At 50.5% G+C, this 16,874-nt stretch overlaps 1 protein-coding gene across 2 annotated transcripts in view; it reads right to left on the bottom strand.

Annotated features, from left to right (window-relative positions):
* The window catches only part of LYPD3 (LY6/PLAUR domain containing 3), a 50,643-nt gene extending 34,053 nt beyond the window's left edge, over nt 1-16,590 (bottom strand). The window contains exons 1-5 of one of the 2 annotated variants that reach the window (XM_023190524.3): nt 16,515-16,590; nt 15,386-15,517; nt 14,655-14,825; nt 14,178-14,339; nt 11,788-12,865 (exon numbers count right to left, since the gene is read on the bottom strand). In XM_023190524.3, coding sequence (XP_023046292.1) covers nt 12,348-12,865; nt 14,178-14,339; nt 14,655-14,825; nt 15,386-15,517; nt 16,515-16,590 — 1,059 coding nt within the window. In that variant the 3' untranslated portion in view covers nt 11,788-12,347. Of the gene's footprint in view, nt 1-1,825; nt 1,967-5,266; nt 5,338-11,787; nt 12,866-14,177; nt 14,340-14,654; nt 14,826-15,385; nt 15,518-16,514 lie in introns of those variants that run through there. The other variant, XR_003306919.2, reaches the window with a different exon arrangement.
* Nucleotides 16,591-16,874: the final 284 nt, after the last annotated feature.

Below are 16,874 nucleotides of genomic sequence, written 5' to 3'. Positions count from 1 at the left end.
GCTCTAAGTTGCTCTTAGAATTAACAGTCAACGTGCCACTGTTTTTGTTTTGTTTGTTTGTTTTGAGGCAGGGTCTCGCTCTGTCACCCAGGCTAGAGTGCAGTGGCACAATCTCGGCTCTCTGTAGCCTCATCATCCTCGGCTCAAGTGAACCTCTCACCTTCTGACACAGAAAAGTTGGCTTTCAGTGGTTCATTTTGTTAACCCATGTTCATGAGTTTCTTGTGATGTGCTAGTTTATTGCTAATATTTAGGATTCCTGTTGATCCTAATAAATTCCTAATTGTAGTTCTTGTTTCATCGGTTCACTAGGAACCAGTGGATGATGTCTCACTCTTATCCCTGATGCACACTGGCACTTTTATATGAAGTGCCCTTGTGGACACTAGTGATGATGGCTGTCACTAGAGTGGTACTTGCATTCTGGATTATCTCACTGCACTTCAGCTTTCTAGGTGAGCACTCAGCCTCCCTAAAGCTGAGACCACAGGTGCGTACCACTCAGCTAATTTCTGTAATTTTAGCAGAGATGGGGTCTCGCTATGTTGCCCAAACTGGGCAAACTCATAGGCTGAAGTGATCCTCCCACTTCAGCCTCACATAGGGCTGGGATTACAGGCATGAGCCACCGCGCCCCACCAAGATGCCACTGTTTTTTGTTTGTTTGTTAAATAATAAGGAGCATGTGCAGAGGCCTGAGCCAACCTGCCTTGTGTCGGCTTGGGGGGCTTTTTTTGTTGTTTGAGGGGAGGTTTTTTTTTTAGACAGAGTCTCACTCAGTCGCCCAGGCTGGAGTGCAGTGGCGCTATCTCGGCTCACTGCAAGCTCCGCCTCCCGGGTTCATGCCATTCTTCTGTCTCAGCCTCCCGAGTAGCTGGGACTACAGGTGCCCGCCACCATGCCCGGCTAATTTTTTGTATTTTTAGTAGAGATGGGGTTTCACCGTGGTCTCGATCTCCTGACCTTGTGATCCACCCGCCTCAGCCTCCCAAAGTGCTGGGATTACAAGCGTGCGCCACTACACCTGGCTAATTTTTTTTGTATTTTTAGTAGAGATGGGTTTTCACCATGTTGGCCAGGCTGGTCTCGAACTCCTGATTTCAAGAGATCTGCCTGCCTTGGCCTTCCAAAGTACTGGGATTACAAGCGTAAGTCACTGCGCCTGGCCAGTGCCACTGTTTTTGAGGTAGGAGGCTGGACTCAACTCCAGAGATAGGACTTGGGTATGGAACCAAATTGAGGACTAGCTAAGCAGTTTCCCATAATACATGCCCACCAGCGTGCCATGTCAGTTTACTGTTGTCGTGGCAACACCTGGGAGTTACTGCGCCTCTCCATGCCAATAACCCTACAAGCCAAAAGTCATTACCCCTTCCCTAGAAATTTCTGCGTAAACCACCCCTTAATCTATATGTAATTGAAAGTAAGTATCAGGCCGGGCACGCTGGCTCACGCCTGAACTCCCAGCATTTTGGGAGTCCGAGGCTGGAGGATCATCTGAGGTCAGGAGTTTGAGACTAGCCTGGCCAACATACTGAAACCCCATCTCTACTAATAATATAAAAATTAGCCAGGCATGGTGGAGCCCGCCTGTAATCCCAGCTACTCAGGAGGCTGAAATAGGAGAATTACTTGAACCCGGGAGGCGGAGGTTGCAGCGAGCCGAGATGGCGCCGCTACACTCCAGCCTGGGTGACAGAGTGAGACTCTTGTCTGGAAAAAAAAAAAAAACTCTATTTACAAGGGTGGAAGCAGTGGGTAGAAAGATACAGGCAGTCCAAGGCAATCGCACATCAGGAAGGGAGCTGGGGAAATAAATACCCACCTTCCAGTTTCTTGCCAGTGTCTCCCCATTGGGCAAACCGATGCAGAAAGCTAGAGGTTCAGAAAGCCCATTGTGGTTCATGCTGATCCCAAGGTATGGTCAGACTCCCATGAGTATGGTGGGGAGAGGCGGAGAGTGGACCTGAAGAGGCAAACAAAAAATATCCAGCATAGGCCGGGCACAGCAGCTCACACCTGTAATTCCAGCACTTTGGGAGGCTGAGGCATGAAGATCGCTTGAGGCCGGGAGTTCAAGACCAGCCTGGAAAACATAATGAGACTACTCTCTACCAAAAAAAAAGAATTGTTTTTAATTAGCCTGGCATGGTGGCGTGCACCTGTAATTCCAGTTATTTCCAAGGCTGAGGTGGGAGGATCGCTTGAGCCTAGGAGTTTGAGGCTGTAGTGAGCTATCATTATACCACTGCACTACAGCCTGGGCAACAGAGTGAGACCCTGCCTCAAAAAAAAGGGGGGGGAGGGGGGAAGAAAAGAAAAAAGAAAAAAATCCAGCATAGTGTTATATTTGTATTGTTATTGTATTTCTTATTGTGGCCCATGAGGCCCTTCAAGGTCTAGGCTTAACCTCTGCTTCCTCTTCCCACCCCACCCACTACACTCGTCTCTGAAACCCAGGGATTGACTGGGAAGGGATGGGAGAGAACCTTCTGGAATGATGGTGTTGCTCTGACTCAAGATAAGGATTCGGGTGGCAAGGGCTGCACATTTGTCAGAATTCCTCTAACAATGTGCTTAAGTTTTGTGCCTTTCAGCATATGTAAATTTTACCTGAAGAGGAAAAAATAAATAAATATGCATTTCAACTTACTTTGAAATGCATCGAAAAGGCAAGAAGGAGTGATAGATAGATGGATGGAAAGGTGGGTAAATAACTTGATAGAGCAAGTTGAGTAAGATGTTAATTAATTTAGATTCTAGGTGATGGGGCCAGGTGCGGTGGCTCGTGACTGTAATCCCAGCACTTTGGGAGGCCAAGGCAGGCAGATGGCTTGAGTACAGGAGTTTGAGACCAGCCTGGGCAACAGAGCAAAATCTACAAAAAAAAAAAAAAAAAAAAAAAGCCAGGCATGGTGGCGCACGCCCCTAGTCCCAACTACTCAGGAGGCTGAGGTGGGAGGATCACCTGAGCCAGAGAAGTCGAGGCTGAAGCAAGCCAAGATCGCACCACTGCACTCCAGCCTGGGCGATGGGAGTGAGACCCTGTGTCCAAAGATAAAATAAAAATAGAGCTGGGCACGGTGGCTCACCCCTATAATCCCAGCATTTTGAGAGGCCAAGGCGGGTGAATCACTTGAGGCCAGAAGTTCAAGACTAGCCTGGCCAACATGGTGAAACCCCATCTCTACTAAAAATACAAAAATTAGCCAGGTGTGGTGGTAAGCATCTGTAATCCCAGCTACTCAGGAGGCTGAGACAGGAGAATCGTTCGAACCTGGGAGGTGAAGTTTGCAGTGAGCCCAGATCACACCACTGCACTCCAGCCTGGGTGACAGAGTGTGACTCTGTCTCAAAAATAATAATAATAATGATAATACTAGAATCTAGGTGATGGGTATATATGAGTGTTCAGTGTAAGATTATTTTAACTTCTCTATGTTCTAAGTTATTCATTTTAAACGTCTGTGCAAAAGTAAAAATAAAAATTTGGGAAAGTGTTGAGTCAGCAGAGGAATTTAGATTGGATTGATTGGTTGGAGGAACCCAGAAGAAATGAATTGCTCTGGGACTTTCCACAGAAACCACAACCACTTCCCTGCAGCATAGAGCAGGCCTCCAGGAATGAACTGTGCCAGCTGTCAAATCTCAGTTCTCAAGAAAACCTGTCAGGAAAAAAGTGCAGAGAAGAGAAAGAGACAGCACCCTTGTTTCTCAGAAATCCTGTGATGAACAGATCTGCCTAACATCTGAAGTCATGCACTATTCATTTGACAGACTGGTATTGAAACCCTCCTCTGCGCCCAGCCCTGAGCTGTGTGTGCGCGGCACTGACAATGTGGCCCCAGCACTTCCCTCGGGAGACTCAAAGTCCAGGGACAGAGACAGACACATCTTCCAGTGTTATGGTTTGGCTCCTTGTCCTCACCCAAATCTCATCTCGAATTGTAATCCCCACGTGTGAGGGAATGACCTGGTGGGAGGTGACTGGATCATGGGGGCGGTTTCCCCCTTGCTGTTCTTGTGATAATGAGGGAGGTTTTACGAGATCTGATGATTTAAAAGTGGCAATTTCCCTTGCGCTCTCTCTCTCTCTTTCTCTGCTGCCACCTTGTAAGACATGCCTTACTTCCCCTTGACCTTCTGCCATAATTGTAAGTTTCCTGAGGCCTCCCCAGCCATGCAGAATTGTGAGTCAATTAAAGCTCTGTTCTGTCCAAGTGCATTGGCTCATACCTGTAATCCCAGCACTTTGGGAGGCTAAAGCAGGTAGATCACCTAAGGTCAGGAGTTCAAGACCAGCCTGGCCAACATGGTGAAACCCAGTCTCTCCTGAAAATGCAAAAATTAGCCAGGCATGGTGGCAGACACCTGTAACCCCAGCTACTTGGGAGACTGAGGCAGGAGAATCACTTCAACCTGGGAGGTGGAGGTTACACTGAGCCGAGATCTCTCCACTGCACTCTAGCCTGGGTGACAGAGTAAGACCCTATCTCAAAAAAAAAAAAAGAAAGAAAGAAATTAAAGGCCTGGCATGATGGCTCATGACTGTAATCCCAACATTTTGGGAGGCTGAGCCAGGCGGATCACGAGGTCAGGAGTTCAAGACCAGCCTGACCAACATGGTGAAACCCTGTCTCTACTGAAAAATATAAAAATTAGCTGGGCATGGTGGCACACGCCTGTAATCCCAGCTACTCAGGAGGCTGAGACAGGAGAATCACTTGAACCTGGAAGGCACAGGTTGCAGTGAGCTGAGATTGTGCCACTGCACTCCAGCCTGGGCAACAGAGCAAGACTGTGTGTTAAAAAAAATTAATTTAAAAAAATAAAAACCTCTTTTTTTTTTAAATAATCACCCAGCCTCAGGTAGTATGTTTATAGCAGTGTGAGAATGGACCAAGACAGCAACAATCCCAAGTGATCAAAACAATAAGGCGGGAAGCCCCAAATGAGGCATGTGACCCAGACTGGTGGTCAGGAAAGCTACCCGATGGAGAAGACGTCCAAGCTGAGTCTTGAAGAAAGAGGAGGTGTCAGCCAAGTAGAGAGAGAGAGACAATGGAAAAGCATTCCAGGCAGAAGGAACAGCACCTGCAAAGGCCTGGGAGTGAGCAGAAGAGTTTGATGCTTGCAGTAAACTGAGAAGTTCAGTGTCATTGGAATGTGAAAGGAAGCAAAGGGTAGGGAGGGGTTAAAGGCAACATGCAGCAGTCACCAGTTCCTGTGTGGGCTTGTAAGCCATGGTAGGGCATTGGAATCTTACCGAGAGTGCTGGGGAGTCACAACAGGGTTACAGTCAGTGGGAGGACTTCTCCGGTTTGCAAATGATTCCAACTGCAGACCAAGGGAAGGAGATAAGGGAACGTATCAGGCAGGATTGGCTAAGTTATGCTGCAGTGACAAACAGCTCCAGAATTCAGTGACTCAAAACAACAATGGTTGGCTAGGTGCAGTAACTCATACCTGGAATCCCAGAACTTTCAGAGACCAAGGAGGGAGAACTGCTTGAGGCCAGGAGTTCAAGACCAGCCTGAGCAACATAGTGAGATTCCATCTCTACAAAAAAACTTTTATTTTATTTATTTATTTTTTTTTTTTTTTTGAGACGGAATCTGGCTCTGTCGCCCAGGCTGGAGTACAGTGGCTGGATCTCAGCTCACTGCAAGCTCCGCCTCCCGGGTTTACACCATTCTCCCGCCTCAGCCTCCCGAGTAGCTGGGACTACAGGCGACCGCCACCTCGCCTGGCTAGTTTTTGTATTTTTTTAGTAGAGACGGGGTTTCACCGTGTTAGCCAGGATGGTCTCGATCTCCTGACCTCGTGATCCACCCGTCTCGGCCTCCCAAAGTGCTGGGATTACAGGCTTGAGCCACTGCGCCCGGCCAAAACTTTTGAAAATTACCTGGGCACGGTGGTGCACACCTGTAGTCCCATCTACTCAGAAGCCTGAGACAGGAGGATCTCTTGAGCCCAGGAGTTCAAGGTTACCATGAGCCATGATCGCACCACTGCTCTCCAGCCTGGACGACAAAGCAAGACCCCATCTCAAAAGAATAAATTTTAAAAGTAAATTTTCTGACCAGGCACAGTGGTGCATGATTGTAATCCCAGCACTTTGGGAGGCCAAGGTGGGAGAATAATTTGAGCTCAGAAGCTTGAGACCAGCCTGGGCAACATAGCAAAACCCCATCTCTACATAAAAAAAATACAAAAATTAGCCAGGTGTGGTGGAACATGCCTGTAGTCCCAGCTACTCAGGAGGCTGGGGTGGGAGGATTGCTTGAGCCCAGGAGGTGGAGGCTGCAGTGAGCTGTGATTGCACCAGTGTACTCCAGCCTGGGTGACAGAATGAGAACCTGTCTCAAAAAGAAATTTTTTTTTTCTAGCAACCGCATTTTTTTTATTTAATTATTTTTGAGACAGAGTCTCGCTCTCTGGCCTCCCAAAGTGCTGGGATTACAAGCGTGAACCACTGCGCCCGGCTAGTTTTATTTTTATAATGCCCATAAAGCATCAAACTGTGTGAGCGCACCATCATAAGCATAACCAGTTCCCTCCTGATAAACATTTAGGTTACTCCTAATGTTTTGTTATTCCAAACACTACTGCAATTAACATCCTTGGGCAGACCTGACATCAGCCACAGGCGTCCATGTCTACGTGTAAGACGTATTCCTGAGAGAAAAACCTGCCAAGTCAGAAGCGATCTGCATTTGTCATTTAGAGAGACGTTTCCAAATTGCACCCCAATTTCCCTCCCCTGCAACTGATTGAACGACCATTTCTCAAAAGGGCTTTTTGAGCTCTCTCTCTCTCTCTTGCTGTCTCTGTATTTTCTGAATGTTTGACAGCAAGAAGATAGTCATGTCTTGCTTATGTAATTAAAATTAAACAAGCCCTTCGTTAAAAACAAACAAACCCAGGATGAAGAGAAACCAGCAAGGCCAGTTCAGGCGGATCCACCCTGCCCCTTGTCACACCTGCCTCGTCCCCCAGCAAGCCCTACCTGAGGCTGAAATCCATTTCTCACACATAGACCTCAGACCTCAAACCTTGGAAAAAATACAGGAAAGAGATTTTGTAACTTTCCCCCTCTGTGACTTTTCATACGGCTAAATCCTTTCACTCTCTCTTCCCCTTCTTTTTCCTCCTCCTTTTTCTTCTTTCTCTCACTTCTGTTTTGGTGAGCTCTGTCATTAAAAACACTTTAAAGCCATGTCCAGCCTAATAAGTTATACAGAATCTGACTGTGTGTGTGTGTGTGTGTGTGTGTGAGAGAGAGAGAGAGAGAGAGTCTCACTCTGTCGTCCAGGCTGGAGTGCAGTGGCACAGTCACAGCTCACTGCAGCCTCCGCCTCCCAGGTTCAAGCGATTCTCCTGCCTCAACCTCCCAAGTAGCTGGGATTACAGGTGCGTGCCACCAAGCCTGGCTTAATTTTTTTTTTTTTTTTTTTTTTGAGTTGGAGTCTCACTCTGTCACCTAGGTTAGAGTGTAGTGGCATGATCTCGGCTCACTGCAACCTCCACCAACCAGATTCAAGCGATTCTTCTGCCTCAGCCTCCCGAGTAACTGGGACTACAGAAGTGCGCCACCACGCCCGGCTAATTTTTGTATTTTTAGTAGAGATGGGGTTTCGTCATATTGGCCAGACTGGTCTCGAACTCCTGACCTCAGGTGATCTGCCCGCCTTGACCTCGGCCTCCCAAAGTGCTGGGATTACAGGCGTGAGCCACCACACCCAGCCAATTTTGGTGTATTTTTAGCAGAGACGGGGTTTCGCCATCTTAGCCAGGCTGGTCTCGAACTCCTGACCTCAAGAGATCCACGCACCTCGGCCTCACAAAGTGCTGGGATTATGGATATGAGCCACCACACCTGGCCAGAATCTGGCAGTTTTAACAGAAAGCAGAGCTAGGTGCTTAGAAGTAGAAACTAGATAAGCAAAACAATAATCAATTATATTTTAAACACATTAAGCTCTTCATTTATCTTCTTTTCCTCAACAGAAGCAAGTAGCTGTCTGGGAGGAGATTGGAGGGATTGTGGTTGGGGAGCAGGAGTCTCAGGGCCCCTAATGGGTTTCAGAGGCCAAGACAGGTAAGGAGGTCATCCTCCCAAGAAGATGGGAAGTGTGGACAGTGACAGCTGCAAAAGATTGGTTACTTTCAGGGGGATGGCTCCACTAAGTAAATAGATTACCAGCCCAGCCAACATAGCGAATCCCCATCTCTGCTAAAAATACAAAAATTAGCTGGGCATGGTGGTGTGCACCTGTAGTCCCAGCTACTCGAGAGGCTGAGGCAGGAGAATTGCTTGAACCCAGGAGGCAGAAGTTGCAGTGAACCAAAATCACGCCACTGCACTCCAGCCTGGGCAACAGAGCGAGACTCCGTCTCAAAAAAACAAAAAACAAAAAAAGAAAATATAAAGAGCCATTATTTTTCTTTTTTTTTTTTTTTTTTTTTGAGACAGGGTCTCGCTCTGTCACCCAGGCTGCAGTGCAGTGACACCATCATGGTTCACTGCAACCTCGGACTCCAGGGCTAAAGCGATCCTCCCACCTCAGCACCCCCAAGTAGCTGGGACTACAGGCATGCACCACCACACCCAGCTAATTTTTAGTGTATTTTTCATAGAGACAAGGTTGTCCAGGATGGTCTTGAATTCCCATACTCAGGGGATCCACCCACCTCAGCCTTCCAAAGTGCTGGGATTACAGGCGTGAGCCATAGTGCCCAGCCTAGTGGTAGATATTTTAAGAGCTGGGATGAGTGGAAGATTGTTGGTCATTCGCGTTTTTAATCGGCTTTATCCAGAGAAGAAGGCAGCTTTCTTCTGTCTTCATGACAGGAGGTACTTTTACAACTGACAGCTGAGTCATCTACCAAAGTTAGGCTCTCACCTTCCTCAGGGAGATAGGAGTAGTATCTCCTTTTATGTTCACATTTCAAAGAGATAGTTCCCTGGGTCCTGGTCACTCACACCTGTAATCCCAGCATTTTGAGAGACCAAGGCAGGAAGATCGCTTGGCCCCAGGAGTTCAAGACCAGCCTGGGCAACATAGTGACAGCTCATTTCCTGGGCTATAAATTGGCAAGAGACTTTTTATTTTATTTTTTGAGACGGAGTCTCGTTTTGTCACCCAGGCTGGAGTGCAATGGCACGATCTCGGCTCGCTGCAACCTCCACCTCCCAGGTTCAAGCGATTCTCCTGCCTCAGCCTCCTGAACAGCTGGGATTACAGGCACTTGCCACCACACCTGGCTAATTTTTGTATTTTTAGTAGAGACGGGGTTTCACCATATTGGTGCGGCTGGTCTTGAACTCCTGACCTCATGATCCACCCACCTCAGCCTCCCAAAGTACTGGAATTATAAGCGTGAGCCACTGCGCCTGGCCAAGACTTTTAAAGAGATTTATATCCATCTCAAATGGACAAAGAAATAACCTACAATGACAGGTTTTCTTAAGTAAATGCTCTAAGAAAAGGGAGGTAAGGGGCCTCTGTGGTTAGATCCTCTGGATTCTGAGGGCCTAGAGGCAGAAGGAAGCCTGTCTAAAGTTTAGTCAAGCTAAGGGAAACGTCATGGCAGTGTTGGTGCACTCTATAAACCTGACCTGCCCGCGTTGGAAGCTGAGCTCTACTGCTTAATAGCTGAGTGACCTGGGGCAACTTTCTCAACCTCTCTAGCCCTGATTTACCCATCTTATAAAATGCAGATGATTAACACTTACTTCACAGGATGGTTTTGTAGATTAAATATATTCATCCAAGTACAGCGCTTAAAACAAGTACCTGGCACATAATAAATGTATTATTTGCTGTGGGTTAATTACTTCACCATTCTGAGCTTCAGTTTCCCCAGTCATCCCATCTGAAACTATGTGGAAAAGTCAATGAGATGATGGCTGCAAACTGATAGCGTAGACTGGGCATCTAGTAAGGCTGTCTTTAATCACGAACACAGCCGGGCCCAGGACCTCACATCTGTAATACCGGCACCTGGGAGGCAGAGGCAGAAGGATCATCTGAGCCCAGGAGTTTGAGACCAGCCTGGGTAATATAGTGAGATGTCAATCTCTACAATAGAAATAGAAGTTAAATTAAAATTTAAAAATCACTGCCAGGCATGGTGACTCACACCTGTAATCCCAGCACTTCGGGAGGTCGAGGTGGGTGGATCACCTGAGGTCAGGAGTTTGAGGCCAGCCTGACCACTTGGAGAAACCCCATCTCTACTAAAAATACAAAATTAGCCAGGCGTGGTGGCACATGCCTGTAATCCCAGCTACTCGGGAGGCTGAGGCAGGAGAATGGCTTGAACCTGGGAGGTGGAGGTTGTGGTGAGCCGAGATCGTGCCATGGCACTCCAGCCTGAGCAGCAAGAGCAAAACTCCATTTCAAAAAAAAAAAAAATACTAATACTCCCAAAACTACATTTACCATCACTGACGTTTCCCTCTATACATGTATTACAATGTATGTGTTTCAGAATAAGAGCTCATACTCTTATTGATGTACTATTTTGTTGCTATACTCATTATTTGCTATTGTTTTGTTGTTACCTCACACTACTCCCCATTATTAATAGTAATATTGCCTATCAATAGTAATATTGGCAATATACTGTTATGATCTCACTATTCCCCACATCGAATCCTCCTCCCATCAAGCAGTCACAAAGCCTACCGGGAACTCTCTCATTCTCAAGCCAGGCTTTTCCTCTCCAGTGCCTCTAGGGCCAGGCCTTCACCTGATGGGAAGGAGATGGAGGTGGGGCTCAATCCCCAAGTCCCCAGCACCAAGCAAAGACCAACAGCAGCACCCTCAGGCCCTACAGACAAGTGGGATACAGTAGGTGAGCCCAGTTAATGACCTTTTTGTTGTTGTTGTTGTTGTTGTTGTTGTTGTTGAGATGGAGTTTCACTCTTTTTGCCCAGGCTGGAGTGCAGTGGTGTAATCTCTGCTTACCGCAACCTCTGCCTCCTGGGTTCAAGTGATTCTCCCTCCTCAGCCTCCCGAGTAGCCGGGATTACAGGCATGTGCCACCATGCCCAGCTAAGTTTGTATTTTTAGTAGAGACGGGGTTTCTCCATGTTGGTCAGGCTGGTCTCGAACTCCAGACCTCAGGTGATCCGGCTGCCTCGGCCTCCGAAAGTGCTGGGATTACAGGCATGAACCACTGTGCCCAGCCTTAATGACTCTTAGTAAACCAGATGAAGCCAGGTGCGGTGGCTCCTGCCTGTAATCCCAACACTTTGGGAGGCCAAAGCAGGAGGACTGGGCATCACAGCAAGACCTCATCTCTACAAAAATTAAAATTAGCCAAGTATGATGGGATGAGCCTGTAGTCCCAGCTACTTGGGAGCCTGAGGCAGGAGTTGGAAGTTGCAGTGAGGTATGATTGGGCCACTGAAGTCCAGTTTGGGTGACAGAGACCCCATCTCTAAAAAAATGCAGACGGCTGGCTGGATAGCAAGGTGGGTGGAGCCTAGGGAGGGTACACAAACTCATTCGACAAAGCTGTCTGTTCCCTGGCATTGCTAAAAGCCCCATTCACCCCTCCATGCCGCCTAATGGTTTCGCCCAGCTTCCCCCTCACCAGTGGGAACACCCAAATGTGGGCTAGATCCCAGGAGATGAAAATTCAACGGTGACTTCCCCCAGGGCTGTGGCTCTCCCTGCGATCTCTCTCCTGTTAAAGGCTTTATGATGCCCATCCTAGCTCAGCTAGAGCGGTTATTGCAAGAAACAAGGTGGAAGCAACTCCTTTAAAGCACTATACAAAGTCATTAAATCTTTATTGAGGCATTTGTGTGCCAGAAACTGATCACACACAGGCATAAGGCATGGTTCCTGCCCTCGAGGAGCTCACAGTCTAGTAAGGAAGACAAACGGGGAACCGATTCCCCAAAGATGGGGGGAGTAGGGGAGGCAGTGCTTAGAGTGGGGAGCCATTGTCCCACTCACCCTACGCTCCAAAGTCCAGGCTGGCAAGAAGAAAGTGAGTAGGAAGCTTAGCATCCTCTCTCTCACCTTCCCTGTGACAGCAGACTTCTCTCACTCTGTCCTAACATCACAAGAGGACAAGCGGAGAGACAAGGATGAGAAGAATACAGGTGCTGTCCCTAAAAAGCTAGAACACCCCTGGCAGGATATATACAACAGTATTTTATTTCCCGAAGCCGCAAACCAGTGCAGCAGAAGCTGGGGATACTGGGGAATGTTGGAAAAACAGGGCCTGGGCCAGCCCAGTCCAGTGATGGAAACAGGAAGTTTTGGGAAGAGGGAGTACCTAGGGCCAGAGAAGTAGGTGAGAGGGAAATTTCCAGGTGGAGAAGCTCACAGCAGGACACCAGTAGTAGCCACGGCCAACAGAAGGGCTGCCAATCCAGCCATGGGAGCCACACCGCCTCTATTATGGGGCTGCTGGGGCCCCCCTTTTGCAGGATACTGCCCCGAATTGCTGCGGTCCTGGTGGCCAGCGGCACCTCCAGTCAATCCGGGCTCCTCATCCTGGGAGGCCTCGTGTTCTACTCCCTGTCTCGGAGTCTGACTGGTTGGGGCTGGCATGGGTTTGGTGGTGGATGTGGGTCTCACCGGGGCCGAGGTAGAGGTGGTGACAGACGTGGTTGAGGCCACAGATATGGTTGAGGCCACAGTCGTGGGCTCTGGAGGGGGCAGCCGGACAAGGGGTGGGATTCGAGGGAAGAAGTAGGTCTTGTTGCGGAGGTCAGAGTTACAGCGGGACCCCTGGCAGCAGGAGCCACTGAGCGTGAACCCTGGGCCTGTTACTCCATCCCGAGTGCAGAATTCATCCTGGACACAGCCCCGGACAGGCAAGGACACGGTCACATTAGCTATAGGAAGGAGACACAGATAGCTCAGTGGCTAGAGGGAAAGAGGTTGACACAGCCAGAATGAAACTTAGAGGCATCAGAGGCATCAGACAAGAACAGAGAACCCCAATGGGGGTGGTGGCTCACGCCTGTAGTCCCAGCACTCTGGGAAGCAGAGGCAGGGGGATCACTGGGATCACTCTGTCTTGTCTAAAAAAAAAAAAAAAAAAACCGAGACCCCCCCCCCCCCAAAATGAGACAGAAGGTCTCTGCATCCATTAATCCCAAAATCTAAACTCAGGTGCTACTATGAGAAACAGACAGACTCACTGTCTTTGGCACATGGTGGGTTAACATTTTCCATTGTGCTTTCAATGGAAATGTGTGTAGGCTGAAATAAAAATAGGGCTTAAAACAAAGGTTTAGACTGAGACACAAGACCTCTCACAAGACCACAGGGCAGAACAAACTTCCTTTACAAACCTCTGGCCATTATCCCCCTAGCCTTCACCCCAGCTTTTACTTCCCCATCAGAATTCAGTCTTAGAGTCAGAGCTACATTCTCCCCACCAGGCTCAGTGGTTCACGCCTGTAATCCCAGCACTCTGGGAGACCTAGGCAGGGGGATCGCTTAGCCCAGGAGTTCAATACCAGCCTGGCCACATGGACAGACCCCACTGTTACCAAAAATAAAAGTAACCAGTCGTGGCGGTGTACCCCTGTAGTCCCAGCTACTTGGGAGGCTGAGGCAGGAGGACTGCTTGAACCCAAGAGGTAGAGGCTGCAGTGAGCTATGACTGCACTGCTGCAATGAGCTATAATTGCGCCACTGCACTCCAGTCTAGGCGATAGAGCAAGACTCTGTCTTTAAAAAAATTAGTAATAAAATTTTTAAAAACTACATCTTTTTAAGCATAGTTGGCAAGGGAATGGGGTTTGAAGAACTTCATTTTCCATGGTTACATCTCTCAATACTCTGGGACAGGCGGGGACCCCTTGAGTTTTAAGGGCTAAGAAACTAGAGATTCCCGCAGTGCCTGGGCAGAAGCTTGGAGGCTTAAATACCTCTTAAGTACCTGGCAGCCCTCTATGGAAATGTATGTCCCTCCAAAACACTCTGGGACAAAGCATCACTGTCCCCACACTATTAATATGTTGGGGGAAGGCACTGCATTTTCCATGATGCCCTACGATACAAGCACTTAGGCCCCACGGTTCCCAGAATGCATCGCAGGTGAAGGAAACGCTTTGGGTAAAGGGCTCCCTACCGCCCAGGGTGCTTCAGAAGTGCTACCACAACTCCTGTAGGTCCCGTGCTCCAGGGCTCCCTCACCTGCCGTCAAGGTGACGTTGCCGTCGAAGCATCCATTGTAGACATGCTCGCTGGCGTTGTAGCAGCTCACGACCGGCGGCGATGTACCCTGGCACGCCTCGCGGCTCAGGCCCACACAGCTGTAGCACTCCACGCCGTTGGGCGGGTATGCACTCTCATTACCTGCGAGGGGGGCCCAGAGGAAGAAAAGGCGTCGAAAGGGTTCAGAAACCGCAGCGCGTCTTCTAGCCCCGCCCCTAAGGCGTGACACCCCCCCCCACTGTCAATAACCCCGCCTACTAATAGCCTCGCCCCAGCGCGCAACCTCCCGGTGCCTTAGTCAGAAAGTCCCGCCTGCTGCCTCTTGGCCCCGCCCTAGAGTATGACCCCCACACCCAGCACAGGCGGAGTACTCCCCGCTCCGCCACGGCTCCGCCTCCATCTTGGCGGGCCCGAACGTAGCTCCGCCCCCACAGCTACGGCCCCGCCCCCACGGACCTGCTGGGTCGAGCGCCCGCGAGGTGAGGTTGAGCTTGGCGTTGCAGCGGTCCTGAGCGCATTGCTGCAGCTGGATGAACGCCAGAAGCCCGTGAAGATCCAGGCCGCGGTCATTCTTGCCGGGGAGTCCCGAACCGCAACCCCGCACTGCCATCGAGAATTGTCCGTGAACTGGGCAAAGGGACGGGGGCGGGATTAGATGTGGGCGTGGTCTCAGATGGGGCGTAGCCCAGAGTTGGGTACGGCCTGGGAGGGGCGGGGCCTCAAATAGGCCAACACCACAGGACTGACAGGCCGTAATTGGCAGATTGGCGCCCCCAAAGAGCCGTCCAGAGCGGAAAGAACGACCGAAGGAGGGAGGAGCGGGGTCATGGAACGGGGGCGAAACCTCAAAGGGGTGATTCGGAGGAGACATCCCGGTTGACAGGGATGGGGAGGTCTCAGTGGTGGAGCAGAAAAGGTGCATAGGACGTGACCTCGTTCCAAACCTGAGCTCTCCCAGTCCGCCCCACCCAGTTCTCAACTCCCTGCTCCTCGCCCTTGTAATCGTTAATAGAGAAGCCCTGGCCTGGGAGGAGGGGCGAAGCTGTGTCGTAGGGTCCCAGATAGGCTGAAAGGGAGGGGTGGGGCCGCGTTAAACGAGCGTGGCCAATCCAGAAACGACTATAAGGAGGCTGGGCTGGGCGGGATGATCTTCCATTGGTGTGCGTGGCCCGGGGGTCCCCACTCACTGGTCTCCACCGCCCCGACGGCCTCGGTGCAGACGTCCACGCCTGGCGCGCACTTCACCGTCTTCATCTTGTGTGGGGAGCATCCGTCATCTGCTTTCTGCACGCAACTGTAGCACTCCAGGGCCTGCGCTCCTGGGGGAGCGGAGCCGAGCAGACCTGAGCCCTCCTTGCTAAAGCGTCCACCCCCAAGAGAGAAATAGTCCTTCCCATGGCCCTCAGTCCCGGGATGAGACGGTCCTATTGCACACACTTTGCCAGGGCAGGAGTAGGGAAAAGCTTTCCACAAATCTGGAAGCACGGGAATCACTGGACCCTTTTCCTTCACACCCACTATGCCAACCGTGGGCGTGTCCTTGCCACAGCCCTGTATGCCCACTGTAGGCGATCCCCGCCATGGAGCCCCTCATCCCGGGGTAGGAGGGATAACTCCTCATAGTTTTCTGCTCAGAATGAGAGAAGTTCTCCCACAGCAGACTGTGCTAGACTGTGCTCAGTGAGGGATCCCTTCCCACAGCCCCCTTCTGCTCAAATGAGAGAACTCTGCCCACAGCTTCTCTGCCCAGGACAGGGGACTTTTTGTTTGTTTGAGACAGAGTCTCGCTATGTTACCAGGCTGGAGTGCAGTGGCACAATCTCGGCTCACTGCAACCTCCGCCTCCCGGATTCAAGCGATTCTCCTGCCTCAGCCTCCCGAGTAGCTGCGACTACAGGCGCGTGCCACCACGCCCAGCTAATTTTTGTATTTTTAGTACAGACGGGGTTTCAACATGTTGACCAGGCTGGTCTCGATCGCTTGACCTCATGATTTGCCCGCCTCGGCCTCCCAAAGTGCTGGGATTACATGCATGAGCCACCGCGCCCGGCCTAGGAGCAGGGTACTTCTTTCCACAGCTTCAGGATGGGAAATTTTGCCCACAGTTGCCCCCGTCCGTGGTGGGGAACCCTTCCTACTGCCCATGGTGGAGGATGCTTCCCACTGCCCCCTCTGCTCAGGATGGGGAACTTTGCCTACAGTGCCCTCTGCTTATGTGGGGATCCTTCCCACAGCCTCCTCTGTAGGGGGCCAGAGGAGCCTCCTCCCTAGGAGCCCCCATTCTATCCCTTCCACCTCTCCGGGCAGCAGACCCACCTCCGCAAAGCAGCAGCAGCAGCCAGCCTGCGTTCCAGATCACAGCCTGGGCACCTGCTTTCCTGGCGGGGTCCATGGCTCCGTCCTGCTCCCTTGGCGTTCCCCCTGGGTGTGCCGCCTCCCAGCCCGGGCCCTCTTACCTGAGCCCAGGATGAGTAACCTCGCCCCAGGCAACCCCAGCCTTACCCAACCAGGCCAACTCAGCGTCGGCTGTGGGGCGGGGCTCCGCCCCTAGGCGCGTCATCCACAGGGAGAGCGGTCCCTGCCCTGTGAGGTTGCCAAGGAGGGAAAGGGTGGGAGCTGAGGTTCCCTGACAGCTCCCGGGAGAAAGTCTATGTGTGTTTGGAGTGGGGGAGTAGC

This window comes from Piliocolobus tephrosceles, chromosome 21 (assembly GCF_002776525.5).
Source record: "Piliocolobus tephrosceles isolate RC106 chromosome 21, ASM277652v3, whole genome shotgun sequence".
NCBI classification, from domain to species: Eukaryota; Metazoa; Chordata; class Mammalia; order Primates; family Cercopithecidae; genus Piliocolobus; species Piliocolobus tephrosceles.
This window is presented reverse-complemented; position numbering and strand designations above follow the sequence as displayed.